Here is a 25,770-nt window from a genome sequence, read left to right on the forward strand (position 1 = left end):
GACATGAGGAATTTAAAAGAACTGGGAAGATTTATGTGAACTAATGCAGAGTCAAAACAAGAAGACCTGAGAGAACAATCTCTCCTATACTCCAATGATGCACTAAAAAATAAAAATATCATTTTAAAAAATCAATTGAGCTCTGAGGAATTGAAAAATCAATGAAGGACTCAGAGAATAGATGAGGAAAACCTCTTCCTCCTCTTGGCAGAGAAGCAGGAATTGCCAGGGCAGAATATTGTATGTATTGCCAGATTCAATCACTAAAACAATTGTTTGCTTAGGAAGGCATTATTCTCATTTGACAGATAGGGAAACTGAGACAAGCAGAACGTACATCACTTGACCAGGCTCACACAGCTAGTAGGTGTGTCTCATGCTTTCTATCCACTGCACCAACTAACTTGAATCTGCTCAAAATTTTAAAAAGTTTCATTATCATAATAATAGCTTATACTAATAGGCACTTCAGCACTTTTAACAGAACAACTTGTGAGATGAACAGGACAAGAAATAATGTTACACATTAGAAATGAGGAGAACAGGACTCCATGAAGTAGAAGACATCAATAGCTACATGATTGGTGATAGACAAAAAGGGAGCCAGAAGCCAGCTCTCCTGACTAACATTCTTTCCACTTAGTCCAGGTCTTTAAGTTTGAGACCCTCCCAGAGTAAAGAGTCCTAAACTTAAGTTCAATAAAGTCTTTCTTCTCTTTGCCTCTTCTATTCAATGGCTCTTGACTTCAGGGATGCCCATAATACTTAACACGAATGAAACAGATGTGATGACGAGACAAAATCAGTCAGCAAAGATCCATTCCCATCATGCAAAGAGGAAGCAACCCACTTCATGACAATATTTATATCAGTGACTTCTCAGTATTGAATTCCATTGAGTCTGTAACTAGTTAGCAGGTAGAAATGGAAGTGGTACTATCTTTTTTAAAGTGTCTCATCTCCATGACCCATCATTTCTATGTTGTTGATATTATTATTGCTGTTGAAAAGGACCCCAGACAAGTCCTTGAATTTCATTGTGCCTCAGTTTCCTCATCTGTAAAGTGAAGGGGTTGGATGTTGTGACCTCTAACTCTATCATTCTATGATCCTACACTTACTAGCTGCACATTTTTCATATATAATGGCGATAATAATAGTACCTACTTCACAGAGTTGTTGGAAAGATCAAATGAGTTAACATATATAAAGCATTTTGCAAACTTTAAGTTTAAGCTATTATTTTCTTTGTGATGCTATTAAATTGGTTCTATAATTATCTCCATTTTGCAGATGAGGAAACTAAGGCTGAGAGAGGTTGAATAATTTACTCAAGTTCATATAATTGCTAAATGTCCAAAGCAGGATTCAGACTCAGATATTTTATGACCTGAATAGTAGCTACCATAGTGAGGCAACAGTAATGCAGGCTGTATTTTACAGAATCCTTATGTTCAATGTCATTAGCCTTATCACAGCCTGGGGATACACCAGTTCTTAAAATGGTGTCATTTCATGGGGGAAAAAAGTGCCCAGTTTTGTGGCTTGTAAATGAAGCATCACTGATAAGAAAGATATGGCTAGCTCTCAACATGCACCAGCTTGCTTGGTGAATTATGGTCTGAAGATTGTCTTGCAGATTTGAGTATAGATATACTATGAGCTCCATTTGGTTGTTGTTTTAGTGGTCAGGAAAAAAGAAAGAACCCAAAGCCACAACTTCATAAGATATATCACCTCAGAGCTACTGTAATTCTGGCATGAGATAATAAGACCTGCACTATGGTGATGGTAGTAAGAATGGAGATCAGATTTGAACTCAGGTTCTGCTAACTTCAGGGCTGGTACTCTATCCAGTACACTAACTACCTGCCCCTGATCATTTTCACTTGCTCTCAATTGAGGACTAGCTTCCCTAGCTGATATTACAACCTTAGTAATGCTCTCTAATATGAAATGTTCTTTCTCTCACATCCTTCAACATACTAGTCCTAGGCAGGGAGTTGGAATATTTTTTCCTCCCAGACTATTCCTAATTTTTTTATTCATACAGCTGATAGTGATTGTTTCTCCTTATTCCCCAAAGAATTAAACACCTATCTCATTTTCTTCTCCTCCTTTCAAATTTCTGCCCTTATATCACTCTTTCAAACATCCTAATTTTCTACTACATCATTTTTTTCAAATCCCATGACTTATTCCTCCACTCCACCTTAGCCATATGCAAGGATGATTACAACTTTAATCTCAATATTAATCTGAACATTTATATAAATGTTCTTCTTTCTTCATCCAAACTTCTAACTTTCCTCTGTCTGACCATAATCTCCTACCATTCAATCTCTCCCCATGCCATACCTTTCCTAAAAATTAACCTTTATTTTCATCCTGATTCATCCAATCCCTCAAACTCCTTAGTATTTTCACTTTCTTTCACTCACCTACATTCAAACTCCTCGTCCTTTTTCTATCACTGCTTATCCCTTGCCAAGATCCTGAAATACTTCTATTATCTACTTTCATTCACACTCATATAGTGCTGAATGGAAATGAAAGAAATCATACAATTATACTGGTTCTATATCCTACAAATTTATGTTATCTTACATCCATGAGGCCCTCGCTGAATCAAGGCAATCTTTTCATTCCTCCCTAATTGATTTCCCAACTCTCTATTGAAACTATCCCAAACCTCTTCTCTCCTCAAGCTTTTCCATGTTCAATTCTCTCAACTAAAGACCTGAATTGTTAGTTTTACTACAACAAACAACTGTTTGTTGTTACAACAACAAACCTGAGTAGTTCCCTCTTCTCTGTTTCTCCTCTTATTACCCCCCCCCCTCATTATCCCTTACTCTTCTCATTTCTTCCAGGCTCTAAAGAGGCTCTTTCCTTCTCCTTGTCCTTGATCCTATCTCTTTCTTCTCCAGCAGATTGCTAGACCAATCCACCTCCTCTAATCATCAGTATTTTCCTATCTACTGTTTCTCTCTTACCATCATCAAAATTACTGGCCTCTCCATCATAAAAAACCATCCCTTCAGACCATCATATATATATCTTCTTTTCTTAGTCAAACTTATTTTTTTAAAGTTGCCTATTTTTATTGCTTCTGCTTCTTCTCAACCACTCCTCAATTTTTTGCCAAACTGATTTCATATCTTATCTTACAAATAAAATTTTTCATAGTTGCCAAATCTTATGATAGTTTTCTCAATCCTTATCCTTTTTTTGTCCCTGCTTCATTTGACATCATTGACTTTTCCCCAATTACCGCCTACTTTCTCTCCTCTCTGGGTTTTTGTGACAATCGTATCTCGTGGTTTTCCTCTTGACAAATTCTTAGATTCATGTGCTGACTCATCATCTAAATTATACCTTGCAAAGTGAGTTATGCCCCCAAATTCTGTCCAGGTCCTCTTCTCTAAATATACTTTTATGTCTTGGTAACTTCTTCTGCTCCCATGGTTTGAATTATTATCTCAATGAAGATAATACATAGACATATGTATTAGATAAGATATGGTCTCTGCCTTCCTGAAAGTTATTATCCTTTAGGATAATGAGGCATAAAAACAGAAGATTGTAATACATGAAATTACATGACCAGCATAACAAAGAGCGGCTGAACCAAGGGACATGTCAATTATGAAAGAAAAGATCATTGTCAACTTGGACAATCAGGAAAAGCTTAATGAAGGGAGAGCATAAAAATTGACAGGATTCCACAAAGAAGGGCAGAGAGACATCTCAGATAAAGAAAACTAAAGAACAAAGGCACAAATGCCAGAGAACATCTTCAGGGACCAAAGTAGTCCAGTTTAGTTAAAAACATAGAATACATGAAGGGGCACAATAAGACTTTCCGCTACAATATAGGATAGTAACAGATTAGGAAAGGTTTTGAATGCCAGGCAAATGAGTATGAACTTTACTTGATAAGCAATAAAAAGCCATGAAAAATCTTTGAGAAGAAAGGCAGAATGATTAGATCTGAACATAAGGAAGATTATGCTAGAAGCAACACAAGGATGAATTAGAGTTGGGAGGCAGGGGGCACAGAGAGGAAGACTATTTTAGTGACAATTCAATGATAATATAATTGAGTCCTCAGCCCAGTATCCTAGATTGGCACTCACTGTACTGCATTTGTCTCAGAAAGTTCTAGGTCACTGCAATGGGTACATGGGAAAGATTAAGGGTGCTATTGAATACAAGAAAATGAATTGAAGCCTCTGGGGTGGAGTTGGCTGCTTATGCCTGTGCTACCTCTTTATTGACTGCTGCTCAACAGTGGATTTAATATTTTCACTTTTCAAAGACTGGAATGCTGCCTCACTGGAAGGGGAGTCCCTTAATCCTTTTATGTGGCAGTAGCTCCAACACATGTTTCATGTTGTGCATGCTGGCTCTATTAAGAATGTGCCACTGTAGGGCCAATTCCCTGAATTCCCTTTGAAATCAAATGATAACTAGTCTAGATTTCCAGAAATGATTCAAGTCTTATCCAGAATGTTAGTATTGCTTTAAGTCCAGAAATAGGATTTTCAGAGTAGCTGTAATGACATCAGGATTCTGTTTGGAATGTTCTATTTCAGAGTTAGGATCTTAATTCAGTGATTGACTTAATGGTTTTAGAATCTATGAGATAGGTTTTGGGATGGACCCAGGCACATCCATGATTATAGCAGCTGCAAGGCTTATGAGACACAGTAACTGTAATACACTAGTCTTAATACTAACTGCATCAGGTAAAAATTAGAAATATCTTTTAAAGCTAAGAAAAGAAAATCCAACAGATGACTATAAAAAAGTTTTTTGAAGTCCTAAACCAAATCCCACCCCCTCAATAAATCAATTAGCCTTTATTAATCTTATAGCATGTCCACTGGGTCTGGTACTGGTATATAAAAACTAAAATGATAAACTGAAAGACTTGCTTTCAAGAAACTTAGTTAGTTGGTGTCTTTCATTTTCGATGAGGACAAAAATGGCATTACTATGTTAGAGTCAAATTACAGTGTGTCCAATTGTAATAGATCAGACCAATACTATCTTGGAATGCTCTACCACAGGTCAGGCACAAATAGACATGTGAATAAATGGGTGAATTCTCTAAATCTGGTCATCTCATGTTTCTTTTCAGCTACTTCAATTCTACTTTCTCACAGAGCACAGCATCATCTTCTGATGCATATCATACTGGATAGTCTATGCTAGTGTCTCCCATGTCTTACAATCAATTCCATAGCTTTTCAGAGAGATTTTGAGAATGTCTATAAGCCAAGAGGCATACAGGTAGTTGAGAAACTTACATTCCTTAAGGAGAGATAATGCCTACATGCAAAAACATATCAAATAGATACCAACAAATAATTTTGGCAGGGAGTGCCCTTGATAAAACTTTCTCTGATCTCCAAATACCTTCTAAGCTGGAAATGGGCTTCTCACTATTATGAAGAACCATAGAACCTCGTTCATACCTCCATTAAACACATATTCTATTTTGTATGAGAAAGAAGAGGAGAAGGAAGAAGAGGAGGAGGAGGAAGAACTAATTTGTGAAGAGAAAATAGCAACAACTATTGGTTTATATACCTGGAGCTTTCTCACTTCTAAAATGTTTATGAAAACGGTTTATGTGCATATCAAGGACATCCTTGATGAAAATTTAAGAAAGAAGTAAGAAGTCTTTCATAAACCATTTCCTTCAGTGCACTATATAACAACAATAACAGAAATAGATCTAGAATGTATATGCTTTGAAGTTTGCACAGCACTTTACAAATATTATCTCATTTGTTCCTTAAAACAACCCTATGAAATCACTAATAATATTCGATTTTAGAGTTGAAACTAAGGTAAGCAGAGGTTAAGTGATAGCAGAGCATCACACAATTAGTAGGTGTCAGGGGTCAAATTTGAATTCAGGCCTTCTGGATTCCAAGTCCAGTGCTCTACCTACTGTGCCACATCTTTACAATCACCTTTGAGAGATGAAAAACCTAAAAGATCCTACTGTAACTTCCCCTGTTAATTAACAGGGGAATTTAATAATAAAAGGGGATTTGAATACACACTATAAAAGGTAGCCTTAAAAATTCTCATCAAGTTTTGTACTGCTATTTATAAAAGATTTAAAGCACTAGAACTAGGTGGAATAGTAGATAGAGCACTGGGCCTGGAGTCAGGAAAATACCAAATTTAAATCTGGCCTCAAACACTGACTAGCTGTTTGACTCTGGACAAGTCACTTTAATTCTGTTTACTTCAGTTTTTTCATCTGTAAAATGAATTGGAGAAGGAAATGGCAAACTACTCCAGCATCTTTGCCAAGAAAACCCCAAATGGCATCACAAAGAGTTGTACACAACTGAATCAATTAAACAACAACATGGAATTAGAACCAGAGGAAGACCTCCAGGATATTAGATGCATCATCTGTGGCAGGCTTGTAAAATAACATGAAAAAAATCAAATGGAATGAAAAGTCTTAGATAGAGTACAATCTAATAGAGTCATTAGTCTGTCTGTCCCTTCTCTCTAACACCTTACACTACTTATGTAGTGTAATAATAATAAGGCAGTCTGGATCGAGAGTGCTGATTCAAGTTCTGACTCACCATTTACTAACTGTCTAAAAGTGAGAAGTCACTTTACCTCTCTTAATTTCCTCCCATGTAAAATAGACATGGTAAAATATACTTTACCTCCCTCATAAGGTTTTTGCAAGGATTAAATGAAACCATGTATATATAAAGCACCATATAAACTCTAAAACAAGCTGAGCATGGTGGAGTATGTCTGTAGTCCCAGCTGCTCCTCTGCAAGCTAATTGAGCTCAGGAATTCTGTACTAGGATCAGAGGTGTGTTCAGTCTTTGAGCCATGGTGGTGAACCACTAGACTTCCTAAGGAAGGGAAAAGCTAACTCAGATCAAAAAATGGAGCTTCCAATGAAAAATTTCAAGCTGATAAATATTCAGATAGGCCCATGAGTAGTCACTGCACTTGTTGCCTGGGTGACATTGAGAAAGGGTCTTATGGGGAAAAAAACAATAACTTTAAAACTAACTTATGTTTGCATCATCAGAATATTTCTAAGATCAAATTAAAATTGAAAATATTTACTTGGAAATATACTACAGTTTAAAAAGTTGTATCTTTTAACCCAAGGAAATTATTTTTTTTATTTGGGGGAAGGGAAAGACAATCACAACCACATTTCCAACAATATCTGAAATCACACACCAAAATCAGGTCAGTTAGTGAAGAAACAGCTTTTGACATCTATTGAAAAGAAAATTCATAGTTTTTACATGACTTCTGATCTCATAGCATCATAAAAATATCTATGCTGAAAATTTCCTTAAAACCATCTAATCTATTTTCCTAAGCTTTAGGAGAATAAAATTGAGGCCCAGGGAAGAAAAGTGACTTACTCATGGTCATAATATGGGATTAGGGGGCTTTCTCCATTACCAGCAGCTCCTTTTTTCTGCTGGTTATGATTTTCTTTCTATTTCACCAGAACAATGTTCTTAAAAAAAAAAAAAGTCTTCTCTAATAACTAAGATGATCATTTGAAATTCTGCTTACCTGTTGTCTTTTCAGTAAATACAACTTTAGACTCTGCTGTAAAATTCTGGCCAGTGAGGATCATTTGTTGTCCTCCATAAACCAGGCAGCTATCGATGTCTTGCCTTTCTACCATGGGCAGTTCATGTGCAGATCTTTGGGCTAAGGATAAAAGTCAAAGAAATTACATGATCAATAATGAAAGACTGTTCTGTAACCATGATAAGAATTCATTTCAACAAGAACGTATTAAGCATTTGCTCTGTACTGAAGATACAGAGACAAAAATAAAAACTCTATCCCTTAGAACAATATTCTGATTTTACAACTTAAGTCACCTTTATTAGAGAAAGCAAGAGTCACAGAAAAGAATGCTGTTAAAAAAAACAAACAAGATTTAGTGTTGGAAAACATTTTAAAGATCACCAATTCTAACACGATACCATCATTTTTATATGTAAGAAAACTGAAATTACAGAAGTCAATTATTTCCCTAGGATTCCTTCTGGAATGTGAGCAAGAGAAAAATTGGAGTTGTTTTATTTTTTTTCTTCTCCCTAGTGAGTAAAACTAAACTCTTCTAATTTCCTCCCAAAGGCCCAAACATCTGGGCAGAAGGCCAGCTCCTTTTAAGTCAGTATCTTGAAGGTTTAAATCAAGATGGCCCCACTTTTCAGCCAGCACAGAAGCTTTGTTGAGGTTTGGAGCTTGAATTCATATGCCAATCTACCTGTCCTCTCTTCTGTCACTGCCAAAGCTTACATGGAATACAGAAGGTTAGAGCTGGAAGGAAAGCAAGATGTAGAAAATCAGAATCAAAAGTGACCTTCAAACAAGAATGATACAGCTACAAGAGATACGAAAACACAGAATGTTAAAAATCAGAATCGTAAAGCTGGAAGGAATTTTAACGATCATGTAATCCAATAGTCTTTACTTGACAGAGGAGGAAACTGAGTCCTAGAGAGGTGAGATAATTTGCCCACAATTACATTACTAGTGACAGGTGCAGGATTAGAATCCAGCTCTCCTAAATGCCAAGTCAAGCCCCTTTTTGTAGCACCAGGCTGCTTCTCTGCTTTATAACTGTTGGGGCCAATTTTAAATAAACTCTTTTCTAGAAACTGAACAGTTGGCAGAACTACGAAAGTTTCTTGTGCAGGGCCTGGATGGGCCAAAAGCTTTGTCTTAAAAATGCAACTTAGCATTTTTCAGCAATAAATCAATCATGGGCTATTCGTTTGTCGGCTTTTCGCTTCCCAAATTCTGCTCTCTTATTGTTCCCAGAGACTGTACTGCAACAGCTGGTCAAAGTAGCTGCCAATTAACAGTATATATTAAAATGTCTCTTCACAGAAGCTGCTAATTTCTTCCACATGGGCTGGATGATTAATCCTCCCTTTAAATATTCAAGTTTTCTGATGAGTTCATAATTGAATTGACCACAAACTGAGATTTATTAGCAGTGAAAACATCAACAGCATTCACTGAAAATTAGGGTCTAGTTTTAAAGATTTGCATGAAGTTACAATGTATCCTAATGCAAGGATGGCACTCTCAATGACAGAGAGACTTTTATCCATTTACATCAAAGATCAATGCCCTTTTGTGGTAGGGAGGTTCCAAGTACCATTATTCTCATTTTACAGGTGGAAAAGCTGAGTCATTGCTATGATATAACTTGTCCAAAGGCACACAGAAAGCCAGGAACTAAATCCTGGACAAGATCCCCTTGGCCTATTAGTACTGGGTGAGAAACTGCTCTTTTAAGGCCTGCAAATATGAATGAACATGAATATTCCCAAACAGCATACCTCTATTTTTGGATAACATTCTCTCTACTCCCCCCATCTAAATCTAGTCTAGTGGTTTAAAAATACTAAATGTTATTTATGGCATATAACTTGGACAAGTATATGACTATACTGATATGAGCTCATATACATACAACAAGGCTGGCTAGTCCAACACCTTTATTTTACAGATAGGTGGCTGAGAAGCTAAAGTGAAGTGACTTACCCAATGTCATACAAATGGCTAAGGCTGGAATTAGTTCTAATTTTTCTGACTAAATCTAGTACTGTCCCACTATTTGAGATTGCTTCTTGTACATATTCCTTCCAGGAATAGAGACACAATTCTTCTCTGTCTTACACACACACACACACACACACACACACACACACACACACAGAGACACTCTCATTTCCTCCCCACCATTGCTATCATTTCTCACAATTCACTTTATATATCCATCCTAATTCTTATTATAACACTTGCCTAAAGGAAAAGCCCTTTTAAAATAAAAAGAAAGAATTCACTCGGATATCACCAGATTTTCAATCTGCTCCATTCACTGACACAATCCTTCAGGAAATCTCACGAAGGCTGTAAAAATAGTCAATGGTCCTAGAATGGCACTTTGACATTTTCCAAAATGTTTTACTGGTCATTCCTACACTTAAGTCTCTCAATCACCCAATGAGGTAGATAGGATAAGTTTTATCTCCATTATGTCAGCAACATTTATTAAGTGCCTAGTACATGCCAAGTAATATGAAAGTGTTGGGGATACAAAGAAAAGCCAAAAAAAATTCCTTGTTTTCCATGAGCTCACAGTCTAATAAATGCCAACAGCTATGTACAAATAAGTCACATACTTAAAGGTAAAATGGAGACAATCTCAGATAGAAGGCACTAAAATAAAGGACTAAGACTTTTTTGCAGGAAAACTTGAAAGAAGTCAGGGAAACTAGGGGGTGGGGATGAGAAAAAAGAATTCCAAGCATGGGGGACTATGTCGGGAGATGAAATATCTTCTTTAAGGAACAGCAAAGAGGCCATTGTAACTGGATTGATGGGTAGACAGAATAAGGGGAATAAGGTGTAAAAAAGAGTGGAAAGGTAAAAAAACAGTCAAGTTATGGAGGAAGTAAAAGCCAAATAGAGGATTTTATATTTGAAGTAAAAGGAGTCACTGAAATTGACTGATTGAGGGTAGGAGGATAGCATGGTTAAACCTTCACTTTAGGGAGAACAATTTGACAACTGAGTTAAAGATGGACTATAGTAGAGAAAGATTTAAGGCAAGTTGAACAATCAGGATACTATTACAACAGTCCAAGCATGAGGTGATGGCCATGTAAGAAAAAAAAGAAAGGAATGTGTACATGAGATGTTTCAAAGATAGAAATGAGCAATTTATGAATTAATGAAAACGAGGGATGACAGAGCAAGAAGAGGAGGATGACATCTAGATAGTAAGTCTTGGAGACTGGGAAAATGGTTCCCCCCCCCACCAACTGTCATGGGGAGCTTAAGAAGAGGGAATAGATTGGGAAGAGAGAGTAATGTTTAGTTTAAGATGTTCAGTAGGCAGTTGAAGACATGAGGCTTAAAGTTAAGAGAGAGGTTTGAGTTGGAAAAATGTGAGAATTCTCTCCATAGAGCTGACAAACTCAGGGAAGCTGATGAGATCACCAAGAGAAACAATGTAGAGAGTGAAGACAAAGCCTCCTATAGAGTTTTGGGGGAATCTTTGAAGTTAATGCAAATGACCTACATGAAGATACAGCAAAAGAAACTAAGAATGTTTGGTCAAATAAGAAGAATCAGGGGCCACTGGGTGGCACAGTGGATAGAGCACTAGCCGTGAAGTCTGGAGGACTTGACTTCAACTCTTATCTCAGATACTTAACACTTCCTAGCTGTGTGACCCTGGGCAAGTCACTTAACCTCAATTACCCTTGGGGGGGGGGGGGGGGGGAGAAGGATAACAAGTAGAGAGCTGAGTCATAAAAATCAAGAGAACAGAGAATATCAAGGAGACCATGATCACAAAAAGGTCAAGAAGGACAGGCACTGAAAAAAAAAAAAAAAGTTCCTAACATTTGGCAATTAAGAGAGCAGTTTCAGTAGAATGTTGAGATCAGAAGCCACACTGCAGAGAGATAAAAAGAGAGTAGAAGGAAAGGAATGGAGAAAGCAATTATAAATGGCCTTCACAAGGAGTTTAGCCATTAAAAAGGAGAAGAAATATGGTGATAGCAAGGATAAAAGAATCAAGTGAGTATTTTTTGAAGATGGGGGCTAAGGGTGGAGGAAATAAGCATTTATTAAGTGCCAATTGTATACCAAACACTGTGCAAATATTCACTTTACTTTATAAATATTATGTTATTTTGATTCTCACAACAACCCTGGAAGATAGGTGCTATTATTATCCACATTTCATAACTGAGGAGACTGGGGCTGACGGAGATTATGTGGATTGCCCAGGTTCACAGAGCTAGTAAATGGGTCAGGCTAAATTTGAACTCAGGCGTTTCTGATTCCATACTCAGTGATGTGTCACCTAGTTTGGAAATAACATGAGTATATTTGTAGGCAGTAGGGACATAACCACTAGACAAGGAAAGATTGAAAAATCGGTAAGAGGGTAAGGGTGATAGAGGTAGCAATATTATGGATATTGAGGCTCAGAGAAGGGAAGTAGCTTATTAAAGACTGTATAGATAATTAAGACAAACACACACATACACACACACACACACACACACACACACACACACACACAAATGAAACCATGTCTCTAGTTTTTAGTCTAGTGCTATAAAAGTAAACTAAACTTCAGTCTATGTCATCTTCTTTCCCTTCCCAGGGAGCACAGTAATCTCCCAAGGCTGAAGAACAAATGAAACCTGTATCCAATTAGAGCCATGGGGGATGAGAAGCTGGGCAAAGCGAAGCATCATCTAATATCACAATCACAAGGGCCCAATTCTTTCTCTGATGCAACCAGATAGCACCTATTATTACTAATTAGAACTACACACACCACTAGAGTCACTTCATGGCACTGTTCTTCACTGCCAAGTTTACTTCCTATGATCTGCTGACAGATGTTGGCAAATTCAGGCCTTCTCAATTATTTCTTAACCTTAGTCTATCCAAATTAAACTTCCTGGACAAACCAAGGTTCACCAGTTGGATGAGCATCTTTGATCAAAAGCTGTCTAGCACACAGTATTAATGGTCAACCTATCCAATTTAGAGTCATCTCTTTCTCTCCAGGGAAAAAACATTCCTCCATCTCTAAAGGGAAAGATATTCAGAGTGACTAGCTTCAAAACTTTCACCCTGTTTCTCCTCCCCCCAGGGCCTGGCACTTCATAAAGTAACTTACAGCTACTGGTGTTTTATGAGCTTTGAATAAATAAGACATTGTTGATTTAACCGGTTGGGGTGTTTACTTTCAATAGCAACAGTCACTGACATAAGGCAGCAACATAAATGCTAAAGAAATACTCAGACTAATGCCTATTGCACTGTGTCAGCCTATTAACAGGGACATTATTATTTTACTGTTTGTAATTCACCATGTCATGGGCCTCTTGGCCAAGAAATACAATATACTCAATATCATCAGAGGAAAAAAAGGGGAACATTGGTCCCAGGAAATTCCTCAAAGCAAAGGTGACAACTTTCCTTATCTAAACATTAGAAAAGGCAGTTGAGAATCAAAATCTCAATGAGAACCGGAAACAAGATGACCCTGTATATATTAATTTATATAATAAAATGTGAATAATTAAAGTCATCACTATCTTCTTCTACTTATTCCTGCCCCCTAAAAGTTCCTCATCTCCAGTCAGGTAACAGATTCTTCTTGGAAAACTAGTTTTCTCTTTAAGGCCCCCATTATTATTTCAAATCCTGAAATGATTGTTCATTATGCTTCCTTCTCATTGGCTGGGAGTTTATCCAAGCATTGGCCAACCTGACCCACATCCACAACTGAAATTAGGAATGAGCAGGAGCCACTGTTGAGGCCCCTCAGACAACTTCTCTACACATTCTCTATTTCCTCACTAAGGCAAGCCAGAACTCAAAGAAATGAGAAAATGAGACAGAATGATCCAATTTGCATTTTGCCAGAAGTTGGTTTTTTTGAGGGGAGTTTTTTTTTTTTTTAGCACTAGACTGATCTTTGTAATCTTCCTTTCCACATTAATTTTCTCCTTCCCTTCCAAACATAATTTTACTCTCTCATAGCACCACCCCTCAATCCCCATTGTGGTATACATTAATGTTTAGACCTTCTATATCCCTCAGAATTTCTTTGATATCTCCTTCCCTCCCACCTTCGAGGAGCCTTTCCAAGCTGCAAAGACCTATAAGTAAGCTAAAAAGAACTCTTTAGGGGATCCACACACTGCCTAGGAAGTACTGGCTTAATCAAGCACAAAACATATTTTCCTTATGATTTCAATGAATGCTAAAAATTCACTATGGATAAAATTTAGTAATAATCCAGGATCTTCTTATGTTGTCATGGTTTTTGCCTGCTTTATGGTTCAGTCAGGATACAATGTTTTTAATATATAGTATTAAAATATCAGTACCATATTAAATATTAGAACCAAAATCTGTCTTCCTTTCCACTCCTCAAAATGTTTGAAGGAATTATGTAGCAAAGTGAATTTTAGTCTCAAAGGTAGAAGAGCTAAGAGCCTAAACATATCCCTAAGAAAGTCCCTTGGAAATGGAGTTCCCCCCCAAAAAAAATGTGTTCTCAGACTTAACAAATGGATGAAAGTTATATTTTTAAAGGTATTATCTACACATTTCCAAAAACAACTAGCTGTAAAAAAAAAAAAAAAAAAAAAGCATCTTCCCACTCCACAGAAGTAATAAAAGAATAAATCACAGAAACAGGGAGAAATGGAACCATTTCAAAAGTAATTAAATGATGAACAGCTACATGGAGTGGTGAGTAAAGTACCAGCCCTGGAGTCAGGAGGACCTGAATTCAAATGCTACCTCAGACATTAATACTTCCTAGGTGTGTGACCTTAAGCAAGTCACTTAACCCCAATTGCCCTACTAAATAAATGAGTAAATAAATAAATAAATGAAACAAATAAATAAACCAAAATAATTAATTAAAGAAAGTCATTCTCTTATTTCACCTACAGGATCACTGAGGTCAACAAATGCACCTGATTGATGGATTAGTCCTCACATTTTTGAGACTCCAAGTTTCCATCTGTAGTTATAGCAGTTAAGAGGCCTACTGATTCCAAAGTCCTAGCACCATTAGCATGGTTCTTTAAGCAGCTGTGCTAACCATTAGTGATCAGAATCACTGAGAGACAGTACGGTGTGAGGAAAAGAGTTGGTTCTGAGTTAAAGAACTTCAGTTAGAATCCTGACTCTTCCATTTTACTGTCTTGGAAAATTATGTCACTTCCTGAGGTCTTAGTTCTTCATTTGCAAAATAAAGGTTTGGACCACATAACCTCCAAGACTTCTAGCTCTAAATACATGATCATACATACAGACAAGGAAGATCTTTGAAGATCAATCTGTCCCTTCCTAGAAAGATGTCTGTGGAATATCCTCCTGTTTAATAGTCTATAATTATAAGCAGTTCAGAGGCAAGAAGATAAAGTATTGACAGTAAACGTATTGTCACAAGAGTTGCCTTTTGAGTCACAAGAGCTAAGTTTGAGTCCCTTTTATGATTCGAAATTGATAACTTTGATAGATCATTTTAATTCTAAAATTGCAAACTCTTAATTTATGAAATGGCAATCATATTCATTCTTTCGACATTAGAGGTTTGTTACAATCAATCAATCAAACATTTCTTCAGTGTCTGACTACTATGTGTCAGGTATTTTGCTGAGTCCAAAAGACAAAAGAAAATCCCTATCCTCAAAGAGCTTAGAATAAAATTAGGAAGACAACATGCAAAGAAATATAGACGACATAGGCTATATACAAGAAAAATAGGAAATAATTAACAAAGACAGAGCTTTAGAAGTAAGAGGGATCAGGAAAAACTTCCTGTAAAAGAAAGGACTTGTTTAGTTAGATCTTGTTACAGAAAATGCTTTGCAAATCTTCAAGTCCTATATAAGTGTAAGTTATATTACTATTGTTTAAAATTTTGTTTTTACTTTTACTATTTATTATTTTCACTATTAGTTTTATTTTCTTAGAAATTTCAGAGTTCTGGTCTCCTAAAGTTACTTCAGGCTCATGGATTTCTTAAAGTTACACACTTTGTTTAATTAATGAACCAACTAACCAGCCCAATCTGAGCTCTGTGTAACCATAGTGATGAGCTGAAAGAGGAAAAACAAAGCTTCTGTATGTCCTCCTCCTCTAAAACAAAACAACTTTCTTGCAATCACTCACCTAGCTTACAATGCATGTACAGCCAAGTAAATATCCCACTCCCTATTGTGAGATGAGTTTATTGATCTCCACCCGCTCACCTGAAGCATAATTCATGTTTGCTAAACTCCTAAGCCTGCTGCCTGTCTGCCTGTGGCTGTGCTAATATTTTCCTTTCTAAGGTGGTCATGGCATTATTAATAAAGTGTAATAAATTAAAAGCAGAGAAAATTAATATATCATATTGATAAAGTGATTTCAGGTTTTTAAAGCCTTTCATTGTCAACAAACCTGTGAGGTAGATATTACATAAGTAATTATTATTATCCTTACTTCAAAGTTGAGGAAACTGAACTTCAGAGAGATGAAGTGGTTAACTATGAAATCTGGCTAAGCTGAAATTTGAATCCATGACTTTCCTAACTCCAAGTACAAAAATCTTTCTACAGTACTACACTGCTTTTCACTTGGGTCTAGAGCTCAAGAAATACAGTTTGAGAAAAAGATATAGGAGGATGATTAGGTATAATAATACATGATATTTAGATTTGTTTTAAACACATAAAACACACACATGCATGCACAAACACATGAGCCTTTGATACTCCGATCCTGTCTGATAGCTTTTGATTTCTCAATATTTAAGAGACAAAAGTCAATTCACTGTAGACTCAAAGCCCAAATTAGGAGAAAAAAAACTGATTGTTGAAAGATAACACATTTTAAACAAGCTTTTTTCAAGCATCATTATTACCATACCACATATCATATTCACTTTTTTTTTCTTGCAAAGAAATCCATTGTAAAATAGAAAAATAATGGAAATTGAATGAAACTGATTAAAGGAAAATATAGTCTGTCATCCATTTCAAGGTTATGGAAGAGCACAGAAGCAGGAATATATTCAGAAATTCACAGGAGAAAAGAAAAAGAGAAAGGGAAAAGGGGATGAAAGGAAAAAGAGGAGAAGAAGAAAAAGGAAAAGAGGAAATGAAGGAAGGAAAGGGAATGAGAGAGATGATCTTTTTATAGCTTACAAAGAATCTGTTTCATCTGATTTAGAGCATGGAAGATACACAGCGCAAGTTTAGCAGAAATTATAAAACAAAATTAAAGATCAAAAGAGATTTCTTATCATAACTCTATTCAGAATCATGATATAAGTGCAAAAATTGAAATTGGAAGATCTAGAATCAAACTCTGGTTTGCTATTCAAATGATCCCTTTTTAGGACTAACAACTTCATCCATTTATAAGATAAAGGGGTTGCATTAGATAAGCTCAAAGATGTTTTCTAGTTTTAACACTATAGTCATTTGAATCTATAGCTTCCTCTTCCATTCTTGACAATTGTCAATTACTTATGATTTCACTCACTATAAAACATTTTTTTTCTGAAGTTAGGCTTTCTCTCACTATTCATAGAATTGTTATCTTCTCTGTTTTCTTCATCCCCATGTAAGGAAACTGAATTTGGGATTTGAGATTTTTTTCTCTTCTTTTCCTAATCCCATGACTGCCCCACCTCATTCTCATACTACCTTTAATCTACCAAAAAAAAAGAGGGAGAGAGGAGAGAGAGAGAGAGAGAGAGAGAGAGAGAGAGAGAGAGAGAGAGAGAGAGAGAGAGAGAGAGAGAGAGAGAGAGAGAGAGAGAGAGAGAGAGAGAGAGAGAGAGAGAGAGAGAGAGAGAGAAAGAGAGAGAGAGAGAGAGAGAGAAGGCAAATTAGTAACAAATGTTTATGGGATGGCAACATATATTTTGGTCCTTTCTAGAAAGCTTCTTTGGAATGCAGGTGTTGACCTTTAACCATGGAAAAAACTCCAAGTTCAGAGTTTCTCCTGAGGGCTTTCACTGACCTGGAACTTGAGGTGTTTAACCTTAGCCAGTGGTTCTCAGAGCTCTGGCCCCAGACCACTGATGACCCAGAAGCTAATCTCTTATTTACAAAATGAAAATGTCTATGATTTCATTTCTTAGGAAGTATCCATCATGTATGAAATCCCTCAATTATTTCCTATCAAAAGCACCACCATTCTTTCTCTATTCAAGTGGGTTTTCTTTGCAGTCGAAAAGAATGAAAGCATTGAAAGTTCCATAAGACCTTCTGCCTCAAATCACTGATCTAAAAAGGGAAGGTGGTGTAGTAGGGAGAACATAATAACTAGAATCAAATGACGTGGATTTGAGTCCACAGATCCACCTCTTACTACTTTACTTCCCTTCCTTGAGCCTCAGCTACTCCATCTTTAAAATGGTCAACAATAATATTTGTAAGAGCCCTTTAAATGGGCGCCACAGCGCATCGGGAGATTGAGCGGTCTGGAAGCAATTTCTGTGGATATTAGGACTGCCTTGTAGGTGGGATCCTGTCCATTTTGAGATAGCTTCGTAATGGGTGACTCTCTCGCTGATTGGCTGTGTGTGTGACCTCACAGGCCCTATGTAAGCCCACTGCAGGCAGCAGTCACGCTCTTTAACCGGCGCTCTTCACCCTGGCTCCCTAGCCTGGGTGGCCAAGCCAAGATGGATAGCCAAAAGAGGTAAGGATTTTAGTAGTGAACATATGGGTCTTCTGACCAGGTGTTCACTAGGGAACCAACAAGTCAGGGCATCAGTCAGGGCATTATGTGAGTAGGTATAATAAAGGCTTTTAAGATTACATGTGGCTGTTCTTGAGTGCGCTACCGGTTATTAAGCTATAGCTATAGATTCAAGAGATTGTGACCAGAGACCTTTGAAGGCCTCAGAGGAGGCGAGCCGGGTAAAGTTCACACTGCTAAGCACAGTGGTCAAAGGTACTCTGGTGGGTCTAGGACAGACTAGTAATTGTAACTGCCAGGAGAGCACGTTACAAATATTTACTTCTCAGGATGTAAGCTAAGTACTTTTTCAACTACAAAAGGTTCTTCTTTATAAATGCATTATGTCAAAAGTGGAAAATACTTTGGAAATCTTTGAGTTTTGAACCTCTTCATTTTATAGGTAAGAAAAAATGACATTGGTAATTTCCAGATCACTGTTTCTTCTTTTAAAAAATCTCATTTATCTTGACAAAAAAAAATGAAATAGTGATAATAATAATAACCAGAAGCATATCAATGGTGTATTAAAGGGCAAAAATTAAATGCATAAGCTATTTCTGTCTCTTGATAGAGGCAGTTTAAAATAAGCAAACTAACCCCAATCAATAGTGTAAAATGATAACCAAGAAAGTTCAGCATCATCTTAATTGTGTAAAGAGAAGCATGGGGTACAGTCTAAGAAAGATAACCCACATCTGAAGTCTTATTTAAAGTTCAAGATGCTAAAATTTAGAAAGGACATAAGCTAGGAAGTATAACTAGGTAAAGTATATACCAGGAAGGTAACCAGGTTAATGAGGGTCTTTGAGAATTGAGAAAATTTAGCATGGAGAATACAAGACCTGGAGAGAACTTGAGAATTGTCTTAACATAGTTGATTTTGCTATGATTAGATTTGTTCTGTTTGGATAATAGGGCAAGACTAGAAACGCTAGTTATATATGAAAAGAGGTCAGTTTTGACTTAGGAGACTTCTAAATAGAACTATTTCAAAGTGAAAAGGACCACCTGGAGGAAGTAGATAGTTAGGTGGGTGGGCAGATGGGTACAGGGCAGAGAATTTTCCTTCCCCTGAAAGCCTCCAAACAAAAGTTTGGGTGTGCAGACAAGATCTTGTTCAGTGTTAGGTTTGACTATAAAGATTTTAAAGATCCTTCTATTTCCAAGAATATATGATTCCATGTTTCTCTCTCAAAACAAAACAAAACAAAACAAACAAACAAAAGGAATTCTAGTTTTATAACTTTGAATCAACCAATGCATTACACCAACCTTTAGCTGCAGTCTTTCTTATATGACAGCCAATATTCCAAGTCAGAAAGGGAAATAAGAAGATGAGGGAGAGTGATGGGAGAGATAAATGAGGAAATGAGGAAATTCTGAACTTCTAATTGTTAAGAATATACTTTCAGAAAAGGTTATAGCAAATCAGTAAAAAAAAAAAAATCTATCAAAGTATGAAATTACATTATTTATTCCTAGGTTTGGGGTTAGCCTTGTATATGCCTTAGTATTCTCTAAAAGGAAATAAATGAAGACAGTTGTACAAAATGAGAATCGCACCTCCTATTCTACCCTCAGTGTGGTTAGATCTGTTGTGAGTCACAATTAGAAAGAATGGCATTTCCAGGAACTCTGACAGGAATGGGTATTTTCCCCTAACCTCTTGAGCAGCTGAAGCTGCTATGTTGCTGCTATTGTTGTCACCACTGTCCAGATGAGGCAGTAGTGAGAAGAAAGCTAATCAGGCCATGTGTGAAAAATCAGAAGTGGGCCCTTTTTGTGTGAAATACACACCCATTGTGAAGCATCTCAAATATGCTTCTGGTTATGTTAGAAAGTTTGACTAATTATCATGGTTATAAATTTGCACTTGCATACTTATATGGGAACTGACTTTCAGCATCAAAAGCAAATTAATTAATTATCCTTGCACATAAGTTCTCCTCCACTTAACTGCTTTTCATAATCCATTCATCTGCCCCAGAAGAAGTAAATGGAGATGAATTAGATTGACATTCTTTTTGCTCAACAAGTGACTCACTGGTCACTCTAGACAAGCAAGCAACAGCTAATTCTCCAGATGGCTCTCTCTCCCTAACTTCCTAAAACCCATAGCCTCATCAGGGTGAAAATTTGTTATAAGGTAAAAATTTGAAAATGATGAATCCCCAAAGTAACAAAAATCTCAAGATGATTTTCCTTTCAAACTGAAGAACAAGGGTCTTGACTACGTGAAAATATTTGTGAGTGATTAAAAGTAAATACCCAGACATCTTACAAGTAAGGAGACAGGTGTGGAGTGAGTAGGATGGATTAGGATGGTGTATATGTGTATGGAGAGGTGGGTACTAGAATTACTCTAATTATTAGTAATTATTTCTTTTCCCTCCCTACTTACCTTTCAATCTCTCTCTACCTCACTACACTAAACTCCAAAAGGGCAAAATATCAGGGGAAAAAAAATCAAAACTCTTCTGGAGAACTCATTAGTTCAATGTAGTCTCCACTTTAATCTCAGAAAGTACAATTCTACAAGAGAATATAAAATCACCTAATCCTTTCCTCTATTCCATCTGCCTTCTTTACCCTTCCTCCAGCACACACACACACACACACACACACACACACACACACACACACACACACACACACAAACATAAACTGTACTTTATTTTTCTTCTTCCTTTTAAAAGTGGTTCTATTACCTCATACAACACTGTGATTTATGTTAAAATCTAATTCTAATTTTTCTTCAGTGTTTGTTTTGTTTTGTTTGTCTGATAGCCTGTCTCCTTTCTCATTAATTAAGCCTATTCCCTTTCCCTATTGCTAATGGCAAGGGTAACAGCCTTTATGATATGTGAGGATTAGGTCTACACACACAAACCATTGACTCTTAGAATGTCAGGACTGGCAAGAATTTTGGAAGCCATCCTTTTTAAATATCTTGTTTTAGAGAAATCTAAGTCCAAGAGAAGGGAAAATACTTGCCCAGGTTTATGTAGTGAGAACAGAGGAAATTGGAACTAGAACTTGGGTTTCCTGAGTATCAGTCCAGTATTATTTTTTACTACACACTAAAATCAAATCACTGATAATTCTGAATATGAGTTACATTTTATCAAATCACTTGGACTATTTTCAAATTAATGGGTATTGGAACAAATTCAACCAGATTTTCATTTACTTGGTTATTTTGTTTTGTACAGTATTTCTGTGTAGGTGGACTCAAGCTTAATCTCTTGGATGGGACAAAACATAAATCTGAATTTAATCAACTGGGCCAGATACACCCTGGCTTTAAAAGATTCTGAAAAGAACTAGAGAATGTATACAAAGAACAAAGACTTCATTCAGGCTATGATTATAATATCCAAAAACAAAACTATGTCTTTGAATAAAAAAAATGAGAGCTCTGGTAAACACATAAAGATTTGCTAACAAAACAATAGATTACCTATGAAAGGTTTTGTGGGATTTTTTAAATGCAACTGGAGATCTGCATTTTTCCTATAACCAAGAAAATCACCCATTAATAAAAAAAAAAAAAAAGTAATAATCCCAGAGAAAATACTTAAAGGATTCAATCTCTATCATTGTGAGAGAACATTGTTTATTCTCTCTGGCCTTGGTTTTCTCAGCAGCAGTAAGACATGGTGGGGTCTACACAGATCTCTTACCTGTTTTGCAGATGAGAAAGCTGAGAACGAGAGGCTGATTTGGTCACAGAGCTAATAGAAATCAGAACCAGAATTTAGACCCAAATCTCCCCACCTCTAATCTACCTCCTCTCTTTTATGCTATGCTCACCTCTCATTCCACCCTCAAATGTACATTACTAATTTGTTATGAAGATCAAAGGAGATAATTAGATTATAGAATTATATAACATTAGTTCTGAATTTACAGATGAAGAAACTGAGATCTAGGGAAGGATAATACCTTTTGCAAGATCCTCTAAAACTAAACTAGGATTCAAACCAAAGTTTCTAACTACAAAATTTAGTGCAGATTCCTCCCAATCCATTTGAAAGTGCCCCCCTATAATGTATTTAAAGAATGTTCTAAATTGCCATGTGCTACCAAAATATTGAGAATTATATCTATGATCCATCAGAATGACCAGAGAGGTGTGTAATATAACAAGGGTCTAGAAATAGAAATAACAAACACAAGCACAGAACTCTACTTACAGCATTCAATAGGATTAGATGCAGCTTGCAGAGAGACAATCCTCCCACTGGATTCTGGGATGTGCACACGGAAAACTAGGCGCACCCGTGTGTTCTTTCTCCCAATGTCTGTCTCTCCTTTCCGCAGCTCAATATCTGCATTCCTAAGCTTCAGGATTCCAGCACAGTCGATGCTGACAAAGACAAAGCATGGGGCTTAGAACACCATTTGCAACCGCTATGTGTCTTACCAAGTATTAAAGATCAGTCACGGCTAAAAACAGTTCTTATATTTAATCTAAATGGTTCTACAGGCACAACACAAAAAGAAATTCCCAGGCATCCATATATCTCAGCCCTTAATTTACACTGGTATAAAAATTACAAAGCAATTTAAATAAAATAATTATAAGAAAAGTATTCCTTTAGGCAACTTTTCTTCCCAATTTTATCACCCATTCCTTGAAGTCTAAAATTTCTTGATAGAACATAGAAAAATTGATTCAAAAATATATTCTTCACTTAACAACTTGGAATCCCTAACCAGCCTGCCTTAGCTCAATGCAACTGAACATATAAACAGCTATGCAGAATGTCATGCAAGCTACTGGCAAAGATACAAAGATTCCAGAATCACAGAGTTTGAGAATTAGAAAGGTTTTCAGAGTTTGCCTATTTCATCCTGAAATTTAAAAGGACTCCTCTCCAGTACATCTTGAAAAGTGGTCCCACGGCCTCTATCTAAAAATCTCTAGTGCCAGATAGCTCAGTTCCTAAGGCATTCAAGAAAGTTGTTTTTCACTGTATATTGACCCCCAGATCTGCCTCTTTACAATTTTTATTCATTGTTCTTCATCATGTTCTTTAGAGCCAAGAAGAACAAAGGATCATAGGTCTCAAATTTGAAAGGAACTCAGAAGTCCTGTTCTCCTTATTTTACATAATAGGAAAATCAGGTTCAATAACATGCCCAAAGTCACACAATCATTAAAGTGTAAGAGATGGAATTTAAATTCAGGCTCTTTGCCTCTAGAGCCAGTTATCTTCCCATTGGCCTCTTCAATATAATCCCTCATCCTTGTGACAACCCTTCAAATTCCTGAAACCAGGTGCACTTCCTGCCTTCAAGGAACTTACAGTCTAGTAGAGAAAAGGTCAAGCCTCTCTCTCACATCATTAGTGTCATTCATTGTTCCTGAGACCTTACGTTGCTTTCATGTTGTTTTTTGGTTCCAGTGGGATTTCCAGCACTTTGGTGTTGCCCACAATTTTCTCATAGCTAGTTGTGGTGACTGTTTTCCCTGTGATCCGATGGACTTGATAGAAAGCATGCGGCTTAAGTATCCTTTCATCTGCTGTCCCAATGAAGATCTGAAGGCCCAGGGGTTTGTTCTCCATGTAACCATGAAGCTGTTGAAAAAATCAAAACAAACCTTATTTTACCATAAGGAAATAAGTAACCTTCCCAAAAAGACAGTCAAATTAGAGGGTTAACAATAGGGGAGGTGGGGGAAAAGTTCTAAGGCCAAAGCCTTGAGACTTTTCTAGGAAACCAGTTCCATGAGCTTGGACAGATCATTTCTCCATAAAAGTATGGGACAATATCATAGATATCTCTTAGGTATTATCCAGTTCTGAAATCTCTAATCCTATAACAATAAATGGTATTTTGTTGAACCAATTTTCCATAAACAAACATAGGCTCATATTAATATATTAATATTAATATATTAATATACACACATGTAAATAGTATTCATAAGAATTCATATTCGGCTTAATTTCCCGATTATGAACAAACATGGATGTTTACATATCTGTAATATAAACACACTGCAGAAGTATGTAAAAATTTCTTTGTGGGTTCATCTAAAGAAAAAAATCATGAAGAAAGAGGATGGAAATGGATTGAAGTCAAGTGTTAACTAAGATGGTTTGCAAAATCTACCATTAATAGGATACCCACCACAAATGAATAAGTGCCTAATATACAATTAGATAGGCAGGGGAGAATAAAAACCAAAAATCTAAGTCTACATGCATGTAGTCTATTTGTAGCACATCAACTGGAGTATGATATCTGTTTATATTATCAGTTAATCAGATGGGTAAAATTGGTAATTTTGTAGTGTTTTTGTAGAATGATGTTCAAGGAAAGAAAATTTCTTTTTCATCCTAGCTCTTAAAAGTTTTAGATGATGCTGACAACAGTGGAACAACAAATGCAGAAGGTAAATTCTGATGGTATAATGTCATCTCTTTCTCCCACTATCAGATTTATCCTCTTATGCACAATAGTATTATGTGCTTAAAAAGTTAAGGCACAGTGAGGAGGGCTGGGACTTGGTGATCTTTGAATCATACCCTTTAAGCTGCTTCAGAAAGGACCAGATAGTTTTTGCATCTTGATCAGTAAGATTAGGAAAGGATGGTTCTGCCCAGGATAATGAAGAATTTGGAAACAAGTGAATTCCTCAAAGAAAACAGTGAATGGAAAATTGTAAGAATGAGAGTGATCTTTCTATGAATCTCTATGTGAGAAAATTGCTCCTTCATGGAAGTGACATGAATGGTTTCAATTTAATTTCAATTTAATCCAATTTTAAAATTTTTAGGTACTCATTTTTATACAAAACTTTGTGCTGGGTGCTTATAATTCAAAAGGCAATTACTGACTGACTTCTTTTTGCCAGGTATTGAGTTAAATGCTGGGGATAAAAGAAATTAAACTTGCTTTTAAGAGGATTACATTTTATTATGGATTATAGGACCATAAATTTAAAGCTGGAAGGGACATCCATTTTAGTGCCTCTCCCTCATTTTGTAGATAGCAAAACTGTGGCTTACCTTCTAACTTAGTGCCATGGACTTCATAAGCACTTGATAAATATTTGCTAAATTTAAACTTGTGCCTAGTAGTAGGTGTTGAAAATTCAAGGACAAAAACGAAACAGTAACTGCCCTCAAAAAGCTTATATTAAACAATTTGCCATGAAATAACAATCTCTTTTAGTACTCTAAGCAGCACCCAGAATGAGTGAAGCCATCTAACCTTAGTGAGAGCTTTTTGTCTAAAGAATAATTTGATTACCCAAAGATGAGACAAATAAAATATGAAATCACTACCATTTGAGTGAATGAGAAAGGAACAAGATTAAATGAGAAAGATGGACAACATAATTGTGAAGCAGTTCTAGGTTTCATAAAGCAGAAATACTCAATATAGGATATTGGAAGTGCTCAATAAT

The 25,770-nt window shown here is 36.4% G+C and overlaps 1 protein-coding gene across 10 annotated transcripts in view; it reads right to left on the reverse strand.

Moving 5' to 3' along the window:
• Nucleotides 1–25,770, reverse strand: part of NFATC2 (nuclear factor of activated T cells 2) — a 274,601-nt gene that overhangs the window by 163,732 nt on the left and 85,099 nt on the right. For all 10 annotated transcript variants that reach the window (XM_074288608.1, XM_074288604.1, XM_074288612.1 and 7 more), the window contains exons 4-6: nucleotides 23,730–23,932; nucleotides 22,544–22,716; nucleotides 7,599–7,739 (exon numbers count right to left, since the gene is read on the reverse strand). In XM_074288608.1, coding sequence (XP_074144709.1) covers nucleotides 7,599–7,739; nucleotides 22,544–22,716; nucleotides 23,730–23,932 — 517 coding nt within the window. The remainder of the gene's footprint in view (nucleotides 1–7,598; nucleotides 7,740–22,543; nucleotides 22,717–23,729; nucleotides 23,933–25,770) is intronic.

This window comes from Sminthopsis crassicaudata, chromosome 2 (genome assembly GCF_048593235.1).
Source record: "Sminthopsis crassicaudata isolate SCR6 chromosome 2, ASM4859323v1, whole genome shotgun sequence".
NCBI lineage: Eukaryota > Metazoa > Chordata > Mammalia > Dasyuromorphia > Dasyuridae > Sminthopsis > Sminthopsis crassicaudata.